This window comes from Myxocyprinus asiaticus, chromosome 7 (assembly GCF_019703515.2).
Source record: "Myxocyprinus asiaticus isolate MX2 ecotype Aquarium Trade chromosome 7, UBuf_Myxa_2, whole genome shotgun sequence".
In the NCBI taxonomy this organism is placed as follows: domain Eukaryota; kingdom Metazoa; phylum Chordata; class Actinopteri; order Cypriniformes; family Catostomidae; genus Myxocyprinus; species Myxocyprinus asiaticus.
In genome coordinates this window covers 1839501-1867278 of record NC_059350.1, presented here as the reverse complement: position 1 = coordinate 1867278, position 27778 = coordinate 1839501, and the positions used below count along the sequence as shown (strand labels likewise).

Here is a 27778-nt window from a genome sequence, read left to right as displayed (position 1 = left end):
CCTCCTTCAGATAGTCTTGTTACAATTTTCACTCCTGCATTGAGCAGTTAACCATTTAAGAACGTTTTATCAACAGTCCAGAAAACAAGTTTACTTCAAAACTCATTTGAAATGTTAATAAGAATTCAAATAGATTTTATAAACACTAACATAAACATCACACTGTCTTACTTCAGTTAATGTTTGAAATTAACCCATACACACTGAAAAACAAAATGGTTTAGTGGTGAATATAGCAGAAAAGAGTAAGTACTTTCTACACTGAATAAGGTAAAGCATAAACTTGAAAAAGTACATTCTACAGTTGCACTCAATTTAAACATGCTAAGCTTAAGCTTAATGCTCTAGCTTATAAATATTATTCATAACTGTTTATCTTTACAATGCATCCTCATGTAGCACTCCTAAATTAGAAACCCTTGTCATATTTATTTGCTAATTTTAATACATTTATGAGTTAAATAAAATAAGTACATGTTACTTAACTTTTCAAAGCTGGTGTTCCCAGCATGCACCGGGCTTAAAAAATGTAGAAACTTGCATGGTTTCAGTTTGTAATTTTATTTGCACCACATTCTTTGTTGATGTTGTTGTTGCGTTTGGCAACTTTTTGTTTTATGAAGTCTGAAATTCACTTTCCACTCAAAATGACACATTCATGATAAAATTTTACTTTTTTTTTTAATTATTTTTTTTTGTTTGTTATCGCATTTTGCGTACCAAGTGTTGAGATCTGTGTGCACATCTCTGTATGTTGTTTCTATTGCCAGTAATGCAAGGAGATGTTGTCTAATAGACTACATAGCATGCATTAAGCTTTTTTACATTTTACTTAATTTATTTAATTTGCTATATTAACTGAAATGTTTAGGTTAAATATACTCACTCACTTTAATCAATATTATGTCATGAAGTTAAATAGATTTTACTTAATGTTATACCTTTCAAATTTACTAAGAAAACTGTGTGCAAAAACTTGCAAAATAAAATATGTATGTGTGTGTGTGTGTGCGCAGAAATCTGGTATATGGCAATATATGTAAAACACATATATAATGTGTATGTTAAATTATGGATTTCACTCATATAAAAAGTCACATACTTGTACATACATGCAACATACATTTCAAAATACTTAAAAAAACATCCATTTACACACAGCATATGTAACACATATTTTCTGAAATCATAGTGGAATTTGAATATGTACATATATGCCCAAATATATGAACTATACTTTTATATATGTGTATGGCCATATACATTGTCATATTTCTGAATGGGAGTTAGACAGTTAACATTTAATATGTATTATACAAAAGTCACTGAGCAAGAACTGAATGATCCCCTTGCATATAATGTATTTGTATTAAAGCTGATTATTATACACATATATCACAGTATATTGTGATGGCACTATATGTCATTGTAACAGGGTTCAGGATGGGCTAGGAGGAGGCGGGAACCGGCAGAACAGTCAACGTAACTTTAATGACATAAATCAACTTAAACAAACACACAGACACACACAAAGAGGCCGCATGTGTCTCTCTCTCCCTCAGACTGGTACCTCTGGCTCATCTTTATCCCCCTCCCGGCTGATTAGGACAATTGCATGCCTCCTAACGGACCGGCCACACCCTCCTCCTCATCACAGTAATATTTACACTACAGACGCTGATATGTAACATGTTGGCATTGGACAAGCTTTTTAATCTCAATACGTTGATATTGTATCAATGTACCTAAGCATAAAAATGTATGTGTGCTAGAACTACACTACACATACAAAAATGACAAAGAATCCTTATTAGATCATATTGTACACCTATATACAGTATGTATATACAATATACACAATACTGAATATATAGTAATAAGGTTATAGAAATCCACTGAGACATTTTATGAGTCTATTCATTTTTAGAAGATTTGTGCAATTCTGTAGAATTCATAATTTTATTATATAATGAAAGTAAACATAAGAATGAAAGGGATGTTTGTAAACATGATTCTTGTAGACTTGATTCACGCTTACAGGTGTCTTGTATGCCTGTTAGTGGTCAGTAATTTATGGAGCAGAAATTCACAGCCAAGAGAGCCCCATATGAAACATTCATCATGATAAATCAAACAGATCTACAATAGACGAAACACCAGAGTCTGGAAGTTTGATTTGTACAATATTTCTTTATGATTTTATTATTATTATTATTATTATTAATAAATACTGCTGTCTTTTTGCTTTATTTTATTTTTATTTTTTTGTTTTTATTTACTCTTTTTGTCCTCACAGGCAATTTAGCAAATGATTTACACACATATGTAACATAACTGAACCTTAAAGGAATAGTTCACCCAAAAATGAAAATTTGCTGATAATTTACTCATTCTCAGGCCATCCAAGATGTATCTGAGATCCTTTCTTCATCAAAACAGAATTTAAGACTTTTAGGATTTCATTTCAGGCCTCCTCCTCTAAACAATGCAAGTGAATGTCCTCCATTTTTTGATGGTCCAAAATGCAAAATCATTGTGGTTCTTCAAATCATTTATATGATATAAGCCAATACATTTTTTTGTATCCTGCCAAATCTAGTGTCTCTAGGAATTATGTTTTTGCTGACCAGACACATTTAGGGCAGAAGAAGAAGAAATCAGTATAAATACCTTTGTTTCTTAACCTTTGGTGCTTGGACCCCTTATAAAATTACACACTTACCTTTAACATTTCTTTTCACATTCTAAGTATAAAAATTGCAAATGGCTAGCAACACTTTTAACAGATTGCAGTTACTGCATCATGAACAAGGACAGTCATTTTTTTCAGCTTCGGTTTGACTTATGAAAAAAATAGAAACAAAAGAAAGGGTCAAACACCCTTTTTCACCCAAATATGGAATGGTTAGGCATGTTATCATCTATAAATAATGGTTCTGACAGTCATTCTGAATGCTGAGGTGTTTTACAATCCCAGAAGCCTCTTTGTCTCACAAGGGTACCATAAGGAACATTCCCAAGAGCTCTCTGTTGAGTTCTGTTTTCTTCCCCATTAATTGTCATAGTGTTTAGGTTGGAATGACAACAAATGGTTGGAACAAATTGAGTATCCCATATGAAATGTCAAGCTCAACTGCATTTGATGAGTTTTGGAGAGTTTATGCGGTCGAGTGATTCGTGAATGGATATTCAGTCAGATGGCTCAGAGGTCATTCCTCCTCTTTTATATGTCTGTCAGCGTTTGTTTTGGTGAGCTTTTCTTAAAGACTCTTGCTTAAACTCTTGAAATAGCAAAGTGATTCCATTGGCATTTCCCCAAGAAGAACTGTTGGCTCAAATACAAAACATAAATTGTAAAGATTCTCCTGACTTTCATTTTTTCCAAGACAGCATGTTAGATTACTTTCCAAGAGAGCATGTCAGATTTAAATTACTTACTTTTCAACCTGTTCCTCACACAATGCTATCTTATGACATCTAAACACTTTTACTATACAGCATGACTTGTAAGGCGATACATTTTAACGTTTGCATTGCATAACCAACTACATTTATAAGCTTGTTCCAGTGTGATCAAACTGTGCGGTAGCTCAACTGATCAAGCATTGCACTTGCAATGCAAAGGACTGCGGTATGAGTTCTGCAGAGCAAGCGAGTCGACACGTGAGCCAAAAGTGTCATAGAAGCACCACGACCAAAATGAGGTTTCTTCGGCGATTGTGTTTTGCATCTCAGATTTCCCTCTCAACACTATTGGTTAGGTTTAAGTTCAAGGTTTAGGGTAGAGTGGTCGGTTTTGTTGATTTAAAACTCAATAGAGCATTAACCTTAGAAACCTCATCATTTTGCAAAAACATTGCCTCTATTCTGGTCCCTAGATATGGCTCAGATCCCTCCTTCAACGCAAGTCTATGCTTTGTTTTACTCATTTAATCGTCCAACAGGTGAAAATCATAAGTCTGGATGCTTCAAGCAGTAATAGCACATCTATCCTCAATAAGCCACATGAATTGAGGTATAATTCTCATCTGTAGTCTGAAGTTTAATACTTAGGGTTGGGGGTTTAGAACAAACCTCACCAATAATCAATAATACTATTGGGTATTTACCAACTCAGGAGACTTTAATGTCTTTAAAGCCAGAAACATACTTTACGCAATTATGCAAAATCATACGGGAGCACTTGGTCGACATGCGGTCTGGTTGAACATCCTAAAAGTGCGTTCTTGCGATTATTTTGACAGTAACAAACTCAAGGTACTCAAGGGGGGTGATAGGGTTACAGTACCTTCAAAAATCTGTGCCATTAAACTATAAATGTATTGATTTTAACTTACTTGCTCAGCAACATTCTCTTCAAAATGTTGCTCCGCCATGACAGTAGCTGACTTCATAAAGTTGAGTAGAAGCGGACAGTTCACACTAATGTCTGCTGTAGCACCCCTTATGGCAACACTGAAAATGCAACACGTATTTGCATTGTGTTGTGAATGGCAGTCGAACACATTTTGTAATGCAACAATGCATGAAATCATGCTGGCGTAGCTGCATTCACATACTTGCGTAGAGTGTGATTCAGGTTTTAAAGGTTCCTAGTTCCACAGTGCAGTGTTTCTCCCTGCGTTGTCATAATTGAGGCCGTTTTTGGCAATGAGATGACCGAATTTGGAAAGTAACGTTATCTCCACTGGTCCATCCGTTGGTATTTTAATGCCATCAAATCTACACCTTTGATCTATTAAACATAATAGCAGAATATCTGTCGTCGTTAATCTTCAAGACACTTTCGGACGCCTGTAAGTGCATCAGCTACAGCAGGAGGTCTCTCAAACGTTGGTTTCTGCTACCACTGCTGGGCCCATGCTGTTGAGCGGCCGCTCCTCTAAACAAATGTCTTTTGTCAGGGAGCTGCAGTTACTAGCGCCCTCTTGTGGCTCGGAGGTCAACTGCAGCCTCACTCTGCCCCTGTTTTGGCTCATGCCATTCTGAAAGCCACTCACCAGACAGTGAGATTCTGCCGAGGGCGGGGCTGAGTCTGGTGGTTCGGGGGTGTCAGGGCATTCGTGTGTCATTGCCAGTGCGATACTACCACTCTTGGCATGGGCTGTCTGGCTGTAGGTGTGACGGTATTCCTCGTCAATGTCCTTCCCAAGTTTCCACCTCTTCCACTTCTTCAACATCTCACTCTGGACCTACAGAGACAGACATTTACATTATGTATTTGGGAGACACTTTTATACGTGACTTCAAGCTATTCATATAATTAATATGTCCATTTCCTACCAGTTACCATTTGAGCTACAGAAACACTGCAGTAGAGAAGCCCCCAGCCTTGCAAAATTCCCCAAAAAGGAATTGTCCAACCATCGAAACAATTCTAGCTTGAAGTACCAACTACATGTTTTTGCGAGTCACAATCAGCAGGGGGAAGTAAGCACAACCTCTCAGCAAATATTGATATATGCTATTAATTCCATCATGTAATTTATTCGATTAAACATTATAATCATTTGACAGCCCTAGTATTATGTTTCAATATTTTACATTTACCCATGCAGAGTCCATTACTATACAGTTGAAGTCAGAAGTTGAAACTGGTGTAACTGCGCAAAATGAACGATTAGAAATGGCATTGTTTTTATTATGTAATTTCTCTGTACGTAGCATTGAATAAGTCTTTCATTCAAGTTGTCAAACCACAAAAAGACATACTTATAACTGAAAATACATTGTTTAGGCTCTATGAAAGATACTTATACACAATATATCATCCAGTAATGACCAGAGTAAATAATCAATGTCCATTATTTGGGTCGAATTTAGTGGGAAACAATGTAAGTTGAGCTCCGTGGTGCTGCAGAATATTTAACAGCCTCCAGAGATGGCGAGCGGCAGCAGCAGTGTGCGAAAATACTTGTTTCGAATATTAGAATGTGCCATGTCGTCCGCAGTATGCGTCCAGTGCTCGACACACTTTGATTAACCCTGCGGCCAACACTTTACCAAAGTTATGTTAATAAACATGTTTGAAAAGACAAAGACTACAGTGCAGTGAGCATCCCTATTTATATCTGAAAATAATCCCGATATACAGTATATCGATAATCATCGATTATCACCGATTATCGATCGATGAAAATGGCATAAATCCCAAGCCTATCCCTTCTCCACCAGGAAAAATTTCCAACGAATGTCAAGGTTTAAGTAACAATTTACGTGAAGCCATCGGACCAGCTCTAATTTAATACAGGACGCATTATTTCATCTTTAAATACAGGACAATCCTGTATTTTATGGAACGGGTGGCAACCCTAGTTGTATCAATGATTTTAAGCGACAATCTTGTGTGATTTTGTTATATTACTATGCAGGATGGAAAAAGACAAATATCTCACCTCTTTGTTCACAAAGCAGTACAGAATGGCAACAAGCAGACCCTACAATCATAAAAAAAACAAAAAAAAAACACAAGACTTTAGAATGTTAACAATGCTAGCCTGATCCATCTGTTACAATCACCCAGCAGATTATAAAGGTGATAGCTCAATGAAACCTCTTAAAACCAATCACATAGAATCACACTTACAGTGATGAACATCATAAATTAGAATATGCGAAAAATCGTAATGCTAATGCAGAGTCCGTGGGTGGTCGACTTTTGCCCTCTGACCTGAAAGGAGCTGAAGAGGAGGTCATAGAAGAGGCGGATGAGTCTCAGAAGAGATTGTTTAGGCACGTACTCATCGATGACAAAGGTGAAGAGGATGGCGTGAATTCCCAACAACGGGATCAAAGTGAGAGTCGACTTAGCCAGCCTATGAAGACGAAAGTGAGATTAAGATATATTTATCTATATTTAATGATGACACACTGTCTGTCTTGTATGAAATAAGGAACAGAGGGATGTACAGATACAATTTTACCTGAATTTATAGTCAGTGTATCTCATCTGATGGGCCCTTAGTTTGGACATCAGAATCTTTATTATGCGAATGAATATAAAGAAATTAATCTATTCCAGAGAGAGAAAAAGAGAGAAAATATATTATTATTTATTAATGTTTTACAATATTATTGGTCCATTTTCTTTGCCATTTAGTTTTTTTTATTGTATTTATCAACACAAAAGCCAAGGTACAATTGCAGCAAGAAAAATAGGACATATTTACAGAAATTACATTATTTGGTTTAAAATGCATACCAAAATTGAGATAAATATAAAAGATAACTCTGTAAAGCCCCAGCAGTATATTTATATCTCTTGACAAGTTTTTGAATTCATAAAGTGATCCTGTCCCCGAGGCGCTCACAGAATGTTTCCCCGAATAAGATCAGGATGAACGTGACTGCGGAACGATGCTGAGACCATTTCAAATCGCAAGAATTCACACACACACACAGCAGATCTGCATAGATAAGTGACTGATGCATGACGGATGTTCTTGCGACTCTTTTAGCTTCAAACAGACTGAATGAGATCGGTTTTGAGTCTTTGAGAGAGATACAGTAAGTCTCTTACCAGATATGCAAATAGAATTGGGGAACGGATTATCCACCAGTAGCCCATGTTGATATTCCTTTCCCAGCATCTGCATATGGTGCACATACAAACAAAAATCAAAACACTAATGAGTCAGAAACAATATAAACACTTCACAAGAAACTAATTCTAAATTCTGTTGTGGATGAGAGGCGTAAAGGTAACGAAATGAATGCGTTTACAAACAAAAACATATTAGTGTGAATGTGGCAATAGTGTTAACAGAGTAATTATCGGATTCATTCTTATTTTAACAGAGCAGGTTTTTCTAACTTGAAGCTGTAAACGATTTTAGCCATTTTGGAGCTGTTGGAGTAGACACGCCCCCTCTTTCCAAAATCTGCACTCCAAAGATACCAAATGAGCTTTATTGAGATTGAAACCGAGCAGAAACGGTTGTCAGAAACAACAGCAGCAAAATAGCGCCCTCAGCTGACAACTGTACTGAAGAAAATGGCATAAAAATGGCATTAAGCCTCAGTAATTCGCTGCAACTACGATACTATGAGAATGCGCAAAATGATTGACAGAGAAAGTCACAGACACATTTTTGTTTGCTGTTTACAAAGTCTACAGCTGTCACAGAGACCGGTGAGATATCTCACAACACTTATTTAATTAATATCTTTTAGGGAGTAGGACATTATTTATATACCTTTCCATGAAAAAAATCACCTTTAATAACTATTTCTGTGAGACACTCATCAAAAGAGAAAGACAGGCTGCAGTCTCTTTAAACACATGTAAGGACATTCTCCTATCAGTGTCTACTGCATTTAAGTGCAATGGGCCAGTTTATAACAGTATGAGTATTTTCACCTGCTTTCAGACGAAACGGGAACATGATTGTTCGGGGAGATCAATCAAATGAACAGGTCATAAAGACATTATAGATATAATAAACTATCTCTCTGGATCCCACACAATCTCATTCCATATATGCCATGGTATCAGGATTTACTGTGCAGCTATATCAGGATTAAATGTATCATATGTGTTTTAGAGAGCTTTTCACAATAAACTGGCAAGTGGGAATTCAATGCATGGAAGGTTAAGCTCTATCGACAGCATTTGTGGCATAATGTTGATTACCACAAAAATGTATTTCGACTCATCCCTCCTTTTCTCTGGGTTACAGTGAAACACTTACAATGGAAGTGAATGGGGGTCAATCCGTTAAACGTTAAAATACTCACTGTTTCAAAAGTATAGCCACAAGACGTAAACAATATGTGTGTTAACATGATTTTAGTGTAATAAAATCACTTACTAACCGCATCTGTGTAAATTATATCCAAAGGCTGTTTTTTTCTACATGGAGAGGGTCCGCACATGTTAGAATCACATGACCAGCCAAATACTACTTGCTTAATCTCAGTAAACGTCCTGTTATTGGAAACTTTCACTCATTGATTAAAGTAATCATGGCTGACTGTGAATACTAAATTTTTACAATGGCATCTGAAACTGAAAACTATTTTAAATGATGCTGCATCCAAGCCACTAGGTGTCACTGTTAGTCCAAATGACACTAACAAAAGTTACTGAGTGCACCTTTAAACAGATAAATTGATCTAAGTGCTTTTACAAAATTATAACCTTCACATTTCTGCCTTTAAACCCTCCAAAAATGGGCCCCATTCACTTCCATTGTAAGTGCCTCACTGTTACCTTGCTTTTTGCTTTTATTTAAGAAAAGGAGGGACAAGACGAAATAATTTTTTTGTGGTAATCAACATTATGCCACAAATGCTGTCGTGTAAGCTTAACTTGTATTGACCCCGAAATATTCCTTTAAGGCTAATTTATACTTTCTGGTTGAACAGGCTTCTTTTAGTTCACCTTAAAATGATGACGTAATTCGCTGATGTTTTTGTTCTTCTTAAGTGTTTGTTTGGTGATATTTCTCTTGTTCTCGCAAATCACAGACACTCTTGACTTCGGAGAAGTTGGCTAGTCGAAGAATGTTGATGAATTGTTAAAAGTAATCTTGGGTGTGGTTTGGATGTGACGTTCTTTATTTACAATCGCACATGCAGGCAGAGGAGATCTTAGCTAGCTAGCATAAAACCAGTGTTCAAACAGAAACAGCTTACTTACTGATGTGTCATGCCCAAGATTCGACAAATGACTCTAAATTAACTATTTTTTAAACGACGATGCCCGTAGTATAAAAACAGGCTTCATTTGGATATATGTTTAAGAGAAACAAAGTTCGGTTTCTTCCATTGTATATATAAGGCTCTTGTCCATGTCAAAATTACATTGAAATTACATTTTAAAATATGTTTTATTAAGAAAATCTTTACTCTTGTCCTGGACTTTCCTGGTTATATTTCATGCCATAACCAAAAACTTAAGAAACTTAATGGTATTAGGACAATTACGCCTTTCAGTTTTGTGACAATTTTTTTTACGATACTTAGCGTAAAAATTCTGCTATAATACTTAACCCTTTAAGCTCTGAAGGTGTTTTTAAAGATTGCCTGTTTCAGTGGCATGCCCACAATTAAAGGCTTAGAACTCCAAAAAAAAAAACAACAAAAAAAAACCAAAGAGGGTCAATTGTTTGATTTCATTTTGTGTTGATTTACGATAAAGCAATAAAAAATTATAGCATTACAAAAATAATGTATCCTAGTGTCCAAAAATATCTCCATGTGTCCAAAAGACTCTCTAAACATATAAAACATAATAATTGTACATAAGAACTAATTACACATGCAAATACAACAATGACTAAAGGTAAACTCTCTCTCCGAGGCATGCAGGCATGAGTAACGAGATCTCATTCAGTTTCATTCTGTGTCATTTGAGTCATCATTGAGTCTGTGTCATGTACTTGGCGCCATCTCCTGGTGATCATATGTAATGTGAACAATCCTCTCTGCCCATATTTGAATGACTTTTACCTCTGGTTGCAGCGATCTGAATCCTAATACAATTAGTTCAGTGTTCCATGATGCTGGACAACGTACTACAGAATTTCCGATGAAGTCATCTGATCCAGGAAAGCTAACGTGTTTTTAGCCAGATAGCACATTATGTGCTGTGCATGTGGATTATCTAATGATCTGTGCATCCGATTATGTTGTGTGTGGGCTCGTTTTAACAGGAATCCCCTCCTCTAAGTAATGGAAATGATATTTTATGTTCCGCTTATTTTTCATAAAGTTATCAACAAATACGCGGCATATAAGTAACACCTGTTTACATGTAATATGTATGTCAAAGACATATACATTTACTTAGCTATTACTTGCTATATTTTTTGTCTGTGAGTAAAAAAAAAGTTTGTACTCTAATCTTTGAGAGCTTCTCAATGACATATGACACATGGCTATCTGATCTGTTTGATATTTTTACTGATTACCGAATAATATGTACAATGCAAAATGATTAATAAATTAGCAAAATGGAACACTTATGATTTGTCTGGCAATTTCAAAGCACATGTTCAGTTTTGGTCATAATGCCTACATGCATTGCAAAGTATAGCCTCTAAGCTTTAAAATGATACATATTTTGTGTTGGTCAAGACTGTAGTTATTGATATTTTGATAATTATTTGCTTCTCGCAGGCCGATCCGAGCTTAAAGGGTTCAACTGTATTTTTTATATTGAAATTATAACACAAAATATATTTAAAAATAAGGCAAATTTGGACACTTTGTGCATGTCAAACATTATTAGAACATATTCTTAGTTAAATCCACTAAAAATCACCTTGAAACTAGTTGATTAAAATATACTGAGCAAAAATGCCACAGAAAAGTGAAATTAGTTCTGAGAAAACTCAAGCAGCTTTTGTTTTGCAGATGCTACTTTGACATTTTGTCTTAATGACAAAAATTTTAAGTGTGACTTCAGTGTCCAAATACTTCTGATGACCACTCTACGTAAAACCTAAACTAAAGAAGACGTACTCTTGATTTTCATACAGGTATTTGACTGTAACCCATGGCAGCACAAATATCAGCGGTGCACCTGCAACACAAAGAGACACAGTTTCACTTTCAGTCTGAACCAATCAAACACTTTGGCTGTCAACCAATTACTAATCTGTGTGCACCTGATGTCTGGCTTTTGACGAGCTTGTTCTCCTGATTAAACCACTTCTGGCTTCTTCAAAAGTTAGCCACTTTTGTACTTTTAAAATGTAACTTTTGTACCACTTTTGTAACTTCAGCTCAGGGTAAGCTGCAAATTTTTCAAAAGACTGTTAATTAAAGCTGAAAATCAATGGGGTTTTATTGGCTTCAATTGTGGCAGTTGTGCTGAGAAGAAACGTATCAGACCTTTCGTCAATTAAAATATAATTATAAATGATTGAGATGGCAAGTCTCATACTCTCTCACTCACACACCCCAACCGATGAACAGGTATATGTAGAAGTAATTCCTCTCGGAGAAGACGGTGGTCACCAGGAGACTGTGCAGATACAAGCCCTCCACCAGCAGCCAATAGTTGTTGGCCATAACGCTGTATTGCATCATCACCATGACGGCACGACATCCAGCGACTGTCTAAGACACAGATATAACAACAAAGAGTTCGCAAATAGGTATCTGAGACTCAAAAGGCACAATTATGGACCGTCTGATGCATATTTCACACACATACACACACACAAAATAGAGCCAGCTCCAATCTGATAGAACAGATTTTCATCAGCCAGACTGGTAACAAAAACCATGTTGACCAAATCTGCAAAATTCTAAAAGTCTAGCAAAAAACCCCAAAAAAACAACAACTTTGCTTTAGCTCAGAATTCTGGGAGCACTCCAGACAGTGCTGTTAAACAGAGTTTGATCACAGTCATATGAAACACATTTGTGAGAGTGTGTACCTGTACATTTACCCAGTGCTGACCCTGAAAGTGATGTGGTCCAGTTTGAGCACTGTTCATTTTATCCAGCAATGCGTCTTTGATGAGGATGAAGAGAGCTCTCAGGATGAAGGAGCCAAACAGATTCATGTGGATGTTGTTCCTCATGCAATGCAACTTCCTGCAGAGGTGCATTGCTTTTATTGTAAAGTGCACTCTCAACTTAGTTTGTAAAGAACCAATGAATAGCATCCCATTCAATGGCACTAAAATTACATTTGGATTTCCCCTTGATGTGTATGTGAGCTGGTACATGTGTGTTAAGACTAGTAGCTAGTTACCGGAATGTCACCAGAATGCCCAGTGCAAGAATTAGTGCTCCAAGAGAGAGGGAGTACCCAACGGTGTACATGGATCTGAATTTATTAAGGATCTGACCATACTGCCTCTGCAGAGAAAGAGAGGATGTTTAGTTTTCCATTAGCATCAATGTTCAAAAACAAGCCATTAAACACAACAAATGAAACGCTCTCACCTGTCCGGGCTCGTCCTGTTCACACTCGCTTGTGTTTTTACTGTGAGCCCATTTACCATCAGCACCACAAACACGGTAAACCAACCCCTGCTGAACTGCTCCAAAACACACAAATGACAGTTAACAGTGGGAAATCTCTGATATGTCCCTTGGATCTTTGATTTATTATATTGATTCTTTACACTATCTTCAGAGAGGAGTTAAACAGCCCATTAGCATTAACAAACAACTTAATGTGCATTTTCTAAAGGAAATACAACTGCTTGCAAGGCAGATAAAGAATAGTGTTATGAATTTAGGTAAGTTTAGATATTAGCCTCTAATTCTGGATTTGCTGTTGTCATGACACTCAGAGTGTGTCTTGTTTCTGTCAGCTATGAATATTTATTTTTATTAGATAAAATACAGTATATATTTATATGTACAGTTGTGCTCAAAAGTTTGCATACCCTGCAGAAATTGTGAAATTTTGGCATTGATTTAGAAAATATGACTGATCATGCATCTTTTATTTAAGGATAGTGATCATATGAAGCCATTTATTATCACATAGTTGTTTGGCTCGTTTTTAAATCATAATGATAACAGAAATCACCCAAATGGCACTGATCAAAAGTTTACATACCCTTGAATGTTTGGCCTTGTTACAGACACACAAGGTGACACACACAGGTTTAAATGACAATTAAAGGTTAATTTCTCACACCTGTGGCAATTAATTATTAAATTGCAATTAGTGTCTGTGTATAAATAGTCAATGAGTTTGTTAGCTCTCACGTGGATGCACTGAGCAGGCTAGATACTGAGCCATGGGGAGCAGAAAAGAACTGTCAAAAGACCTGCGTAACAAGGTAATGGAACTTTATAAAGATGGAAAAGGATATAAAAAGATATCCAAAGCCTTGAAAATGCCAGTCAGTACTGTTCAATCACTTATTAAGAAGTGAAAAATTCAGGGATCTCTTGATACCAAGCCAAGGTCAGGTAGACCAAGAAAGATTTCAGCCACAACTGCCAGAAGAATTGTTCAGGATACAAAGAAAAACCCACAGGTAACCTCAGGAGAAATACAGGCTGCTCTGGAAAAAGACAGTGTGGTTGTTTCAAGGAGCACAATACGACGATACTTGAACAAAAATGAGCTGCACGGCCGAGTTGCCAGAAAGAAGCCTTTAATGCGCCAATGCCACAAAAAAGCCCGGTTACAATATGCCTGACAACACCTTGACACGCCACTTCTGGCACACTGTAATTTGGAGTGACGAGACCAAAATAGAGCTTTATGGTCACAACCATAAGCGCTATGTTTGGAGAGGGGTCAACAAGGCCTATAGTGAAAAGAATACCATCCTCACTGTGAAGCATGGTGGTGGCTCACTGATGTATTGGGGGTGTGTGAGCTCTAAAGGCACGGGGAATCTTGTGAAAATTGATGGCAAGATGAATGCAGCATGTTATCAGAAAATACTGGCAGACAATTTGCATTCTTCTGCACGAAAGCTGCACATGGGACGCACTTAGACTTTCCAACACGACAATGACCCTAAGCACAAGGCCAAGTTGACCCTCCAGTGGTTACAGCAGAAAAAGGTGAAGGTTCTGGAGTGGCCATCACAGTCTACTGATCTTAATATCATCGAGCCACTCTGGGGAGATCTCAAACGTGCGGTTCATGCAAGACGACCAAACACTTTGCATGACCTGGAGGCATTTTGCCAAGACGAATGGGCAGCTATACCACCTGCAAGAATTTGGGGCCTCATAGACATCTATTACAAAAGACTGCACGCTGTCATTGATGTTAAAGGGGGCAATACACAGTATTAAGAACTAAGGGTATGCAGACTTTTGAACAGGGGTCATTTCATGTTTTTCTTTGTTGCCATGTTTTGTTTAAAGATTGTGCCATTCTGTTATAACCTACAGTTGAATATTAATCCCATAAGAAATAAAAGAAATGTGTTTTGCCTGCTCACTCATGTTTTCTTTAAAAATGGACATACTGTATATTACCAATTCTCCAAGGGTATGAAAACTTTTGAGCACAACTGTATATACATGCAAATTGGCTGATATGATAAAAATGTAACACTTTAAAATAAGGTACATCACTAATTAATCTTGATTAATGTTAATTTTAGCACATACCAATGCATTTTTAAAATGAAATGTTGTAAATGTTAACATTTGTTAATGCATTATGAACTAAGTTTTTATCAAATGAATTACTTGATATGCCAATTAATTATCACAACTGATCGCATATATCAATATTTGCAGAAAAAGGCCCCCAAATAATCAAAATAATTATGAATATTATATTTAGCAGATATAATAATTTAGATCATTCAAAGACATTACATTATTGGGGCAGATGAGTAAAGCACTGATTAGACAATTCAAAAAGTGGTTTTAGAAGTCAACATATATCATTGAACATAAACCTATCACTGGCCTACTACTGGATGCATAATTATGATCTTTTGGAGCATCTTGAGGCCTCAGTATACTTCCGGAGAAGTTCTTTGTTCTTCATTCAGAGGTAAAAAGAAGTTCTAAACAGCTGAGCAGCAGTATACCGTTTGCGAACATTCAGACACCCGTCACACCGCTGTGGGAGGTGTTTAGAAGTACATTTAAATATGAGGATGCAACATGTAAAACCTATACTAATGTGACATAAAAATGTGTTATCAATGACTTTATGCCTCATTCTAGGAGTAGAATTCACAGGAGGTCAGTAAAAGAAGCTGTTTTAACTACTTGATGCTAACATGCAATACGCGGTCATAATATGCGCCGATTATACTCTGTTATTTTAATTTATGATGACACTGTTACTACTGCAAAGATGGGTGTATAAAAGTGTTAATGTTCAGAATAAAGACAAAGGAATGATAATAGAGGCATATCTTACTTTTGGCAGATGTGTGACTGGCTTTCACTGCAGATGGCACATGAGTGAATGGGCATTTGAGAGCATTTGAGTAGATTTGATTCCTTTTGTAGACTACTTAAAACAAAAAATTGCATGACATGGTCTTGGAAAATTCCACTATATGAACGATCATACAGATCAGAGCATGTGATCCGCTCAAATATTCACTCATGTGCGATCGCTCAACTCAAAATTCAAAAGTCATCGTTCCGAGAGCGATTTTGGAGCGGAGCGGCATGAAATGAGAAAGAAATTAGACATAATTTCTTTGTCAACATTCTTGTTTTTTGTTTTTTTTCATCAGGTACAAAAAAAATCCCTCGTCATTTTGGCATAGGACCTAATATTTAATGGCGCAAATAACAACTGCACAAACAATGCCTTGATGTAGGCTGCTTAAAAAAATAGCCCTGTTCTCTCTACCCTATTTATACATGGTTATTTTATATGGGGACATGGAGTAATGTAACAGCCTAATTACCAGAGCTTCTTATTTATTTTAATCCCGTGCTAATCGTTAATGGCCTCGTTTCCCAATAATGATTGATCTTAGCATTTTCTACAAGCGATTTTACAAACGTTCGTTATTTTTTACTTGCGTTTCCCAAAACTGCACTTAACATGAACGTGCGAGGACGCGCTTTAAGTGCTACTTAAGAGAGACGCTGTTCATAAACGTGAAATGCTGAAATGTGACCGTATAGTGCTGCTCGTCATTGCAGCTTCTTTATATTTGTTGCCTAACTTTAAAAACGTTGCTGGAAATATTTTAAAATATTTTCTTCTTAATTCACCACATAAATTTTATTTTGCAATCGTCTTATGCAGAACGATAGATTTCTTTTACACAATCACTGCTTCGTTCATCAGATGTGCATTTTAATATTTTGTTTTCAAAATTTGCTCTGTGGGTTGAGTTTAAAGCTTTCAGGATCAGTGGAGACTCTGTGTATGGTCCTGCTAATGACAACAAGCATTAACTGAATATAACGAGGTTCACTGTGTTATTGCGGAGCACAAAATAAGGAGACGTGTGGAAGCTGCTTTTTAGGGACATTCATCAATCAAAGGGAGATCTGCTCTTTACTCCCAAAAGTGATAACGGTAACAGCAATGCTACACACCATGTGTGGTACAACACAATGTGTGGTGCGGATGAGAGAGCCCTTAGGTGTCAGAGAGGATGAGGAGCCAGTATACTGTACAGACGATTTTCATGCATGGCAAGTTATTGAATTTTTCACTTCTCTCTCTGATTGTAATTTTTACAGTTCTCTGCAACAATCATGCCACCACTTCAATGTTACCAACTAGTCCACAATCAACTTTATTTGTTTACTTATTAATTTATCTGTTCATCCAGTACTGACTAACCATCTGCATTTATTATTATTATTACTATTATTATTATCCTTCTCAGTTAAAAATAATAATAAAATAAAATGTATGTGTACTGATATTAAATGAGCATAAAGTGTAATTTTGAGATTGTCCTGCAGGTGTCTGCATAAGTCTGTGTCCTTATGATGTTCTTAGCGCTGTACGATTACTCCAGAGCACTCGTTAATCTACGAGCATTTTCAAGTACTACTTAAGTTACGATGCTTTTGGGAAACGGGCCGCAAAACTAAGATGAATCGTAAGATGGATTTTACGATCTACTTAGGCCATTGTCAGTAATTTTTCCGGACTTTTTGCGGGCTACACATTTTTGCGCCGGTAAAGATAATAGTGTCTTTTACCTATCAAACGTACGGTAAAAATAACCCGTTATTCTTATCCCATGCGAAACGACATGTTGGTAAAAAGCCAGCGAATCTGCACTGTCCAGCCTGTGAACCCTTTAACTCATTGTTTCTAAAGTTCACCAAGTGTCTGAAGTGGATGTTGGTCATTGGGATGACACCAGAAAGTGTAAGATGTGCCTCAAAACTTTATCTAACGGTGGACATTGGACTGATGCATGAGAAACAAATGAACATGATTGATTTTGATTAGGAAAATTTGAAAAGGACACAAGTGCTAATTTTGTGATTTGAGCAGAGTGAATGGTAAAAATTTGTAGAGCCTCGTGTTTCGCAACATATTTTCCAGGAGGGACAAATAAAATTACATATTGTGAAAAGATTGTCTATATTTTTAATTCAAGAGTGAACTGTAGGATTACTGGCTTGGTAATGCAACCAGTTTTGTTGTATTTTGCCAGATATTCAAGTAAATTTCTTCTAATAATCCCAGATATACACGACCGGTCAAAAGTTTTGAAACACTTGACTGAAATGTTTCTCATGATCTTAAAAATCTTTTGATCTGAAGGCGTATGCTTAAATGTTTGAAATTAGTTTTGAAGACAAAAATATAATTGTGCCACCATATTAATTTATTTCATTATAAAACTAAAATTTAATAATACCAAAACATTTTTGAAATTGATGACTTGGACCAAATAATAAAGAAAAGCAGTCAATAAGTGCCCAACATAGGTGGGAACTCCTTCAATACTGTTTAAAAAGCATCTCAGGGTGATACTTCAAGAAGTTGGTTGAGAAAATGTCAAGAGTACATGTCTGCAAATTCTAGGCAAAGGGTGATAATAAAGAATGAGTAAGTGTTTCAAAACTTTTGACCGGTAGTGTATATGAACATGTTTAATACTTACTTCATAATTACTCAGCACAGCTAAATAGCATACATTTTCTGAAGGGTCAGTAACGCATGACAGCAGTGTGTAAAGGCAGTCGACACTCATTTCTGTGATTTATACAGACATTGTTTATCCCATGCAAATCGACGGTAAACCTTACAGACATCCACGGTAGCCTGGTCAAATGATTTTACTTTACAGACGTATGTCCGGGAAACTAACCTGTGCTTTGAACTGCTTCTGCACTCTCACCTCACTGTAGTTTGTTGTTGGAATAGGCACCTGTCACCATCAGCTCGCAAGTCACACTGAGTTTAAATGCTGCCTCATCTCTGATAATCCATTCTGTTTAAAATCTTGGACCTAATACAGCCGCCAACACCAGATTTTGACAGTGTAGAAGCACAAACACATTAATGTGGGCGCACGAGAATTGTAGCACATTTTGGTAGGAGTGGAAAGTGAGCGTCTCGTGAGTGGCCAGAGCGGGTCTGGGTGCAGTCTCATGAAACGCGCTCCTCACTCCAGTGCAATTCTGATCGCTCTGCTCCTGCTACGGTGTCAAGGTAGGTGGAGCTTCAGGTCACAACTAACGATGACGTGGACCAATGGCAGTAAGAAGGTGTTTAGCAGTCGGTTAGAAGTTTTCCTAAAAGTTCGCCCAGGTGAGCTGTTACGAATCACCGAAACGAAAACAAAAACACTGTCTTTTTGGGCAGATTTAGTTCTAAATGACATCACACCCATTCGTTCTTCAATTTCAAATGAAGTATATTTGAGCCTTAACTGTGTCGTGTTTCCCTGTTTTCCACCGTCTCTAGATATAAAAGTCTCATTTCAACTCTAAGTTTGTTTTCTGTACAGCTGGAGCTGCCCTAACTGCCCCCTGCTGACTGTGACTTGCAAAAACATGGAGATAGCACTTAAAGCTAGAATTGGCAGGAAATTCCTTGTTATGGTGGTGTGATTATTTGCGTTACTTTTTAAACACGTCATATATCCCTTATATACTGTATTAATCAAACTAAATTAAACTAAATGTTTAGAACCAGCATGAACTATTTTCATAAATTAACGTTAACCAAGATTTATAAATGCTGTAAAACTATACGGTTAATTGTTAGTTCATGATACCTAATGCATTTACTAATGTTAACAAATAGAACCTTATTGTAAAGTGTTAGCAAATAAACACCATAATAAAAGCAATGTTTTATTTTAATGGGGTCATGTCATGAGGAATACAATTTTCCTTGATATTTTGACATATAAGAGGTCATTCAACTATAAAACATACTTTACATTTCAGAACTCAAAACATAATCCACAACACAATAAAAGCATTTAATGAAACTAAGCTGCAAAAACGACTTGTTCTCTACTTCTGCGACTTCCCTACATCAATTGGGGGCTCGTTAATTCATGACCGCCTCTACAGCGAAAAAACATCAACGCCTAATTTACATCATCATATCCTTGGCCCCGCCCACTGGTGCTTCTGTTCATAAACAGAGAGAGCAGGACAGACAGGACTGGTGTGGCATACTAACTATTCCTGAACACCAAAGGGGACCAATCTGGACTATATTTTGAATAATTTTTGTATATAAACATGCACTACACAGACGTCTTTGACCATTGTCATGTATCTCGCGCCACTTTTTAAAGATGCAATGTCAAGTTACAACTCTGAAAAGGAGACCCTGTTTTATTCAGCTGCTCTGCCTCTTGTTGTTTGGAGCACAAACGCGTCCTGGACGCCTTCTTGCACCCATCTGCGCTATTTTTAATTGTTGGTGTATGTAAACATGAACTAGATGGACGTCTTTGACAGTTTTGATGAGTTTCCAGCAATGTGTGCTTCAGTGTAAGATGATATTGTACAGTATGTGTGTGCGCATCTTGTTCACCCTGCTTTGGACTATATATGTGCGTTTTTGTCAGCGTGGATTGCTTGTGAACCATCATAATATGATTCAAGCTTTGCAAAGGAACTGTTATTGAAGGATGGGGCAGATAAAAACACTTGGACCCGATCTCAAAACGATAAGTAAACAGTTTCATTCATGAATATTTCTAATGTCATGACTGTTTAAAAGTTTATGGTGCTGAGTGTTTACTGTTGTGCTTGAGATGAACAGTTTAATATATTCAGATGCAATGTGTTGGATGTGCGTTATGTGTAAACCCTGGAATGTAGTTTTATAATGTTGTGGAGCTTGTTCATTCTCTTCCAACAGAGTTTCAAATATGGCTGTATTTGAGGGGTTACACAATGTTAGCCAATCATAAAAGTGGGCATTTATGTTGAAGTTTAAAGGAGAAGCTTATGCCAAAACTGAGCGTTACAGACAGAGGGTCAGAGACAGGGTGGAAAATGATCATATATTACTAAATTACTAATATTATTATTTTGGTGCAAAAAACTTTGCTAACATTATCAGTGGACCTCAGGGAAGATAATAAAATTATTTAAAGAGAATTTCATGACCCCTTTAATAATTCTTATGAATTACACAGATTTTATTTCTTTATTTAGTTTTACTAAATAATTTGAGTTAAGTACCATTGTAGTTCTATCAGTAGTTAGTCACTGGTACACATATAGCATACAGCTGGCACCATTTCCAAAGAATAACCATTTGTTTACTATTCCTGTACAGCACTCTGTGCACTGACACAAGTTTAATGGCTTCAAGGCTTGAACTGTCAGGCAGCTGTGCTTTACAACTTCATATAATGAGTATGACATTATTTTTTAAATGAGTAGCCTACCTTTCTGGTACCAGGGCAGATACCATGGGCAGGACACATTAACTGTGGTGCCTGGGGACCCATCAGTCCAGCACACATACTGATCAAATGTCCTATTGCACACCAAGCCTGAAAGAGAGATGGGGATGTTTGGAATGGAATACAAGCGCACTACTCGATGCATACTGCACAGTATATACTCTATACAGCTATTTTCAAAAAAATAGCATGTGAAACAGAATGCATTATCTAACAATAAACTTATGTTGATAAAATAATTAAGGTTGTTGTGCATTTTTAATCCAACTTTGTGTAAGAGTGACTTAAATTCTTGCAGTCTGATCCAATGATGAGTTAAGAAAGGGACGTAAAAATTGAGGTTGATATCAATTCTAAACCAGAGCTGTCACACTTTAAATAGAAAAAAATGTCAGCAGCTTCGCATTGTGGGATATAGTGCCCAGTGTAGTATGCTCTGTTGCATCCTACACATTTGCAAACGTAGTAGGTCATCTATGTATTCTATGCACACAGAACATGTGTGTGTTTGACCTGATGCTGGTGGTGTGCTGATGAAGCTCTGAATGCAGTCATTGGTGTATCTTCTCCATTGTTCCTGAAGTAGTTTCAGAGATTTTCCAGAGGTCACCTACAAATATTACACACCAAACATCATCTCACTTTAAACATTTACAGGGTCAGACCTGTCTATCTCTACATACTGTACAGATCTTCATCTGGATTTTTACTCTTTAAATTTGCACATACACCTCCCTCAACATAACCCAATGGAAATTTTACTTTACCACTTGCCAACCTTTATCAAATCCTGATGCAAAGCAGGTCTCACACACTTCAAAGAGACGATCTTCAATTTTAATTGACTTTCATATAACAGAATCTTTAAAATGATGTGAACTACAGTTATCAGCTTTCGTCTGCAGTGGTGGTGGTTTAGTGGACTAAAGCACTGAAGTGGTAAGTAGAAGGTTGTTGGTTTAATCCCCACAACCATCACCATTGTGTCCTTGAGCAAGGCACTTAACTCCAGGTTGCTCCAGGGGGATTGTCCCTGTAATAAGGGCACTGTAAGTTGCTTTGGATAAAAGTGTCTGCCAAATGCATAAATGTAAATGTCTCAAAAACACAGGTCATGTTCTTCAAAAATGGCTTTAATATACATGAGCCAACACTTACAGATAACTGACCATTTACTTGAAAGCTTTGGCCAGTATTTGCATACCAAATCAGATTTGGGTTAATTATGCCGTTTTAACCTTGCAGAAACACATTATTCATTTATTATGTTTCCTTAAAACAAAAAGCGGTTTGTGTATGATACATCAACAAGGGCAAAGCAGAGAGTTTATGTCCACAGAATAAAAGCAAAACCTGATCAAACCTCCTGGTGGTTTCATGTGTTTGTAGGTTGTTTCACCTGTGTGTGTGTGGTCAGTGTGAGGAGAGCCAGTAGCAGACAGAAGGACATTCCTCACAGGCAGTTCATTACTCACTCTTCATCACACCTCCTACAACACAGAGACAGACACAATTATTAGGACTCCAATCTAACTTGAGAAACTGTGATTGGAATCTCTGTACAAACCTCTATTACAGTGTTAGGGTGTTAGGGTGGTTGTTAGGTCGTTACATACTGACCCAAGTAAAAAGTGTTAATTCTCAAGTCTCTATGCTGTTCTGGTCTCTAGATATGACTCAGGCCCCATCTTCAATGTCCAGTACATTTATTAGATGTCCGCTAGATGAAAATGAGAAGGTCTGATCCAGGGGTGTAGATTTTCAGGGTGGATCCAATAATAAAATAATAAAAACAAGCAAGTAACCCCCTCAAATTTTTAAGCATTTAAAAAGCATTTAAGGCATCATTCATTTCATTCAGCAGTTGACTGTGTTAATGAAGTCAGTGGGACTTCAGATAAAATACATTGGGACAGTTTAAAATTGTAAATGTTAATGATTAAATGTTTAATAAGGGCTACAAAGATTATATATATATATATATATATATATATATATATATATATATATATATATATATATATATATATATATATATATATTATGATTAAAGCTTATAACAAAGAAATACTTCACTTTACGCTGAAATTATCTGGATGTTGAGCTGCATTAATTGCAGAAAATTGTGGAAAAGAAGAAAAAGAGGACAAACAGGAATATAAAGATGGAAGGTGGAATTTCAATACAATGCTCATGCACACACACACACACTCACTCACACACACACACACACACACTCACTCACACACACACACTCACACTCACTCACACACACACACACACACACTCACTCACACACACACACACACATGTTGGTGCAGCTATTATTATGAGGACTCTCCATAGACATAATGATTTTTATACTGTACAAACTATAGATTCTATCCCCTAACCCTAACCCTACCCCTAAACCTAACCCTCACAAAAACCTTTCTGCATTTTTACATTTTCAATAAAACATCGATTAGTGTGATTTATAAGCTGTTTTCCTCATGGGAACCGACAAATTGTCCCCACAATGTCAAACATTTCGGGTTTTACTATCCTTATGTGGACATTTGGTCCACAAAGTGATAAATACCCACGTACACACACACACACACACACTCTCTCACACACACATACACACACACACACACACACACACTCTCACACACACACACACACACAGACACACACTCTCTAATAATACATGATTATATCACTTCCTGAAACACCATAAATATCACAGGTAAAATACCAGGCCTTTTGTGTAATAACAGCACCCATTTTTTAAATGTTGAACTGTTCATTAACACTCTATTATTAACAATTACCAGCAGATAATCTGTTACTACATTGATAATGCAAATGTAGCATTTTTATGTCATGGCAATAAAACACGGCTGAAATTAAAACCAAAAGAGAATGAGAGAAAGCAACCAGGAAGGAATGAAAAAAGAACATTTCAGAAAAAGGAAGGAAAGAAGGACATGGCAGAAAAGAAAAGGAATGAAGGAGGAAAGGTTTGAAGGAAGGGGCTGAAATAACATACAGAAAGGAAAGAAATGACATAACAGGAAGAAAGGAAGAAAAGAGAGGAAGAAAGAGAGAGAGAGAAAGAAAGAGAGAGAAAGAACATGAGCTCTTATTCAGATCAGTTACTCTGAGAGGATTGTGAGAGTCATGAATAAAACTCATTCTGCCTTCAAAATTTTCCTCTTACAGAAATGACCATGATCATTATTGTCAAGATTAGACCAATACATTATGTGTGTGTGTGTGTGTGTGTGTGTTGAGATATCTGTAAATTCCTATTTTGGCCGAATCCCTGTGGGGCGATCCCAACGGAAGAGATGAACTGCTCAGATTTCCACATTGACATTCCACTGGTAACAGGCCATCATTTCTGCCTCTATATCACACACACACACACACACACACACACACACACACACACACACACACACACACACACACACACACACACACACACAGTTCCAGTCGAAAGGATCCTCTCCATCCAATGTCCCCTTCCACATGCCGTTTTCCAGAAGCCGGAGAACGGAACGAAATCTGAAACGTTTCTGCAAAAAACACCTTTACCATGGCAACATTTTTGGCTAAAACGTTTCAAATTCCATTCTGTTCCATTCAATCTCTCTGCGGGAAATGACAGAGGCAGCACTTCCAAATGAGGGACTGGGATCCTGGATCTTTCTAAAAGTTTCTCCTTTTATGTTCCATGAAACAGTAAAACCATACAGGTTTGGAATAACATGAGGGCGAGTAAATGATGACACAGTTTCCCATTTTGGGTGAACTATCATGGCTCACTTCTTGTAGGGATTGAACCTACAACCTTCAGGTGACCAGCGCTGAGCCTGTATCATTACACCACAATGACAAAGATTCCAACCAGATGTTTGACATTCAAAATGTGACTGCAGCCAGAGGCGCAAAAACCATATATGCAAGGTATGCAACGCATAGGGGCGCCATGTAAAGGGGGGTGCCGGCGGCCCCCATGGGCAAAAATGTTGTTTTGCATACCCACTCGGAAATGGTAGTTGTGCCCCTGCTGCCAGTGATGATGTTACAATGGCCTTTGGAAATGTTGGCCAGTCTGCTTTAACTACTAATGTCAAGAAATGCAAATCGAGTTTTACATTTGAAATTTTGCTGACGCTTCACAACCAAAGAGAGATAGAGAAAGAAATATACATATTGAGGGGGTGAGAAGGTCCAAAGTTTTCAACAACTTGATTGAATAAATATCCTACAGACACTAATTAATCTTAAGCAGAAGACAGATATAAGAAACTGCACACTGACCATGTGGCATTATGAGAAATAATGTTTTCTGCCTCCTAATTTAGCATATCCGTTAGATCAGTGTAATCAGTACTGCTGTCCCTAGTGTGCAGTTTTTAATTTTTTATACAGTAATGGTTATATTTATGATTTCAATGGCTGCATTTTAATTAGTGGTGTTTGCAAAGTCAAGCAGCACTATTGTTTAATGCTCATACTTAGAGTTAAAAACATTGATGAAGTCTTGCAACAGTTGGATGTCACATTCATACACTGTTTTTTGTGTTAATTTGGAGACCCGTAGAAACCCTACACCTACCCCTAAACCTAACCCTAACCACAAAGATTAAAAAATGAAACGTTTGTCAAACTCTTACAACTTAAAAGTTCACTTGAATACAATCATACCGTCGTATCACTAGATGGCGACAATGAGGAGAAACGTAATAAAAATAAAGAGGAGAAGAAGCAGTAAAACTAGGGCTCTCGTTTGGAAGGCTGCGTCCTCCGGAGGTCGCATTTGAAGGCCGGATGCATCATCGAGGCTGTCACGTTTCAGAAAAGCGAGTAAGACACTCCAAATGCAGCCTTCGAATGCGAACTTCTTTCACTTGAATTCAGAGGATGCATGAGGTGTATCCTTCATGGCTACTCACAACCCACAATTCTTTGCGTCAACGTGAAAACGAGCATCATCTCTTTGAAAAAATGCCGGCGAAAGCGACTGATGTGTCCGAAGATGTGATGTTTAAATGCAAGTAATGTTAATTCCCAAGGTTAAATATAAGAAAAGTATAACAGGTGTTTAGCAACTTGACTGCGATGTCATGACTGAATATGACTTTCATAAATGGAGTAGTAAACATTCAGAGGCAAACAAAGATGCAACATAACAAATTTGTCTTACCTAAATTAAAAATGTGACAACCTGCAATGTTACAATGCTTTCTGCATATTACAGCGAGGGACAGACCAGTTTATCTGCCCAGTAACCATTAGAAATAGATGAACATTTTACAGTAGGGTTAACACTGTACCTAGTCAGTTAGATAGTTAACTACTAATAATAAGACATGAAAAAATTAGTCACATTACATTTTTATTATTCTTATTTTTAACAGGGAGCAGAGAAAATACAGAAAGGTTTATAAGACTGAGACAGGAGCATACAGATCTCTTCACTGGGGCTAACTGCTTCATGCAGTTGGAGGTAAGAAAGAAGCATTAAACAGTAGGCAGTCATTCTTCTTTTATTGCAGAATTCAAACTGTTTTAACATTTAACCTTACATTGATATAGGCAATGATGGTAAGTGACGATAAGAAAGTTAGGATTAGTTTAGAAACCCCTCAGTCACCTAGGCAACAGCCTTTTTCAACTGATGTCCTCAAACGCAAATGCTAAACTGTATAGCACTGCAAACATAAACTACCAGTCACAAAAAGTCTTTCCTGAACAGCTTATACAGAATAACTAACCTTTAATCGCCTGGTGTCTAATGACAGATAAGTCTTTTGTTTTGCAATCACGTGATTATTTGAAATGCATGTTTTTATGATTATGTTTTTCTTAGTTTCATTTTGGAGAAAATGCACCTGTCTACTAAGGTATCCCCGGCTCACGCAAAGAAAAAGTGGGACAATTTAAAATATATATATATATAAGGTTAGCTAAGATGATGTGCTCAAACCCTTTATACAGTCCTACATTTAAAGTGTCTGAACTCTACACATAATTTATGAGTTGGCTATTTCATATGGTCTCGCATGATGTTGTTCGCATAAATTCGTACGACTTCATCACGTGCAAATTCCCACATGTCTAATGCGGAAGTAAGGTGTTAAGGAAATGCTTGTTAATATTATGTCCTTACCCAAACCCCTTATCTAAACTTAACCAATCAGTAGAGTGTGCAAACATGATAGGAAGCTGTTGTGTGTGACAGAAGCAAGTGATTGTCGCATAGATGGAAACGATGTCCAGCGACGTCATTGGCTGTAGTGAAAGTCGTAGGAATTCAAACGAGTGCAGTCGCACGATATCATACGAATTAGCCAAATTTAGAAAAGTCGAATCCAGTACAAATCCTGATGATTTCGCCGTGAGAGTGTGTTGCACTTATACTGACAGCATTAGAGTATATTTGCACATACATTACAGACTCGTCAGATCAGATGAAGTGCTGTTACTTATTTGATACTGTTCAA

General features: G+C 37.0%; 1 protein-coding gene across 5 annotated transcripts in view; it reads right to left on the bottom strand.

Annotated features, from left to right (window-relative positions):
• Nucleotides 1-488: 488 nt before the first annotated feature.
• The window catches only part of LOC127443337 (glucagon receptor-like), a 59375-nt gene continuing 32085 nt past the window's right edge, over nucleotides 489-27778 (bottom strand). The window contains exons 2-16 of one of the 5 annotated variants that reach the window (XR_007897646.1): nucleotides 22678-22768; nucleotides 21792-21888; nucleotides 21261-21368; nucleotides 12904-12998; nucleotides 12710-12816; nucleotides 12390-12549; nucleotides 11907-12066; nucleotides 11467-11527; nucleotides 7520-7589; nucleotides 6924-7012; nucleotides 6671-6815; nucleotides 6396-6437; nucleotides 4560-5192; nucleotides 4338-4455; nucleotides 489-3325 (exon numbers count right to left, since the gene is read on the bottom strand). Coding sequence is in view for 2 of the 5 variants with exons in the window: in XM_051701831.1 (XP_051557791.1) it covers nucleotides 4827-5192; nucleotides 6396-6437; nucleotides 6671-6815; nucleotides 6924-7012; nucleotides 7520-7589; nucleotides 11467-11527; nucleotides 11907-12066; nucleotides 12390-12549; nucleotides 12710-12816; nucleotides 12904-12998; nucleotides 21261-21368; nucleotides 21792-21888; nucleotides 22678-22728 (1551 nt within the window). In the remaining 3 variants the exon portion in view is untranslated. Of the gene's footprint in view, nucleotides 5193-6395; nucleotides 6438-6670; nucleotides 6816-6923; nucleotides 7013-7519; nucleotides 7590-11466; nucleotides 11528-11906; nucleotides 12067-12389; nucleotides 12550-12709; nucleotides 12817-12903; nucleotides 12999-21260; nucleotides 21369-21791; nucleotides 21889-22677; nucleotides 22769-22898; nucleotides 22999-27778 lie in introns of all 5 variants that reach the window. The other 4 variants (XR_007897645.1, XR_007897644.1, XM_051701831.1 and 1 more) reach the window with 4 other exon arrangements.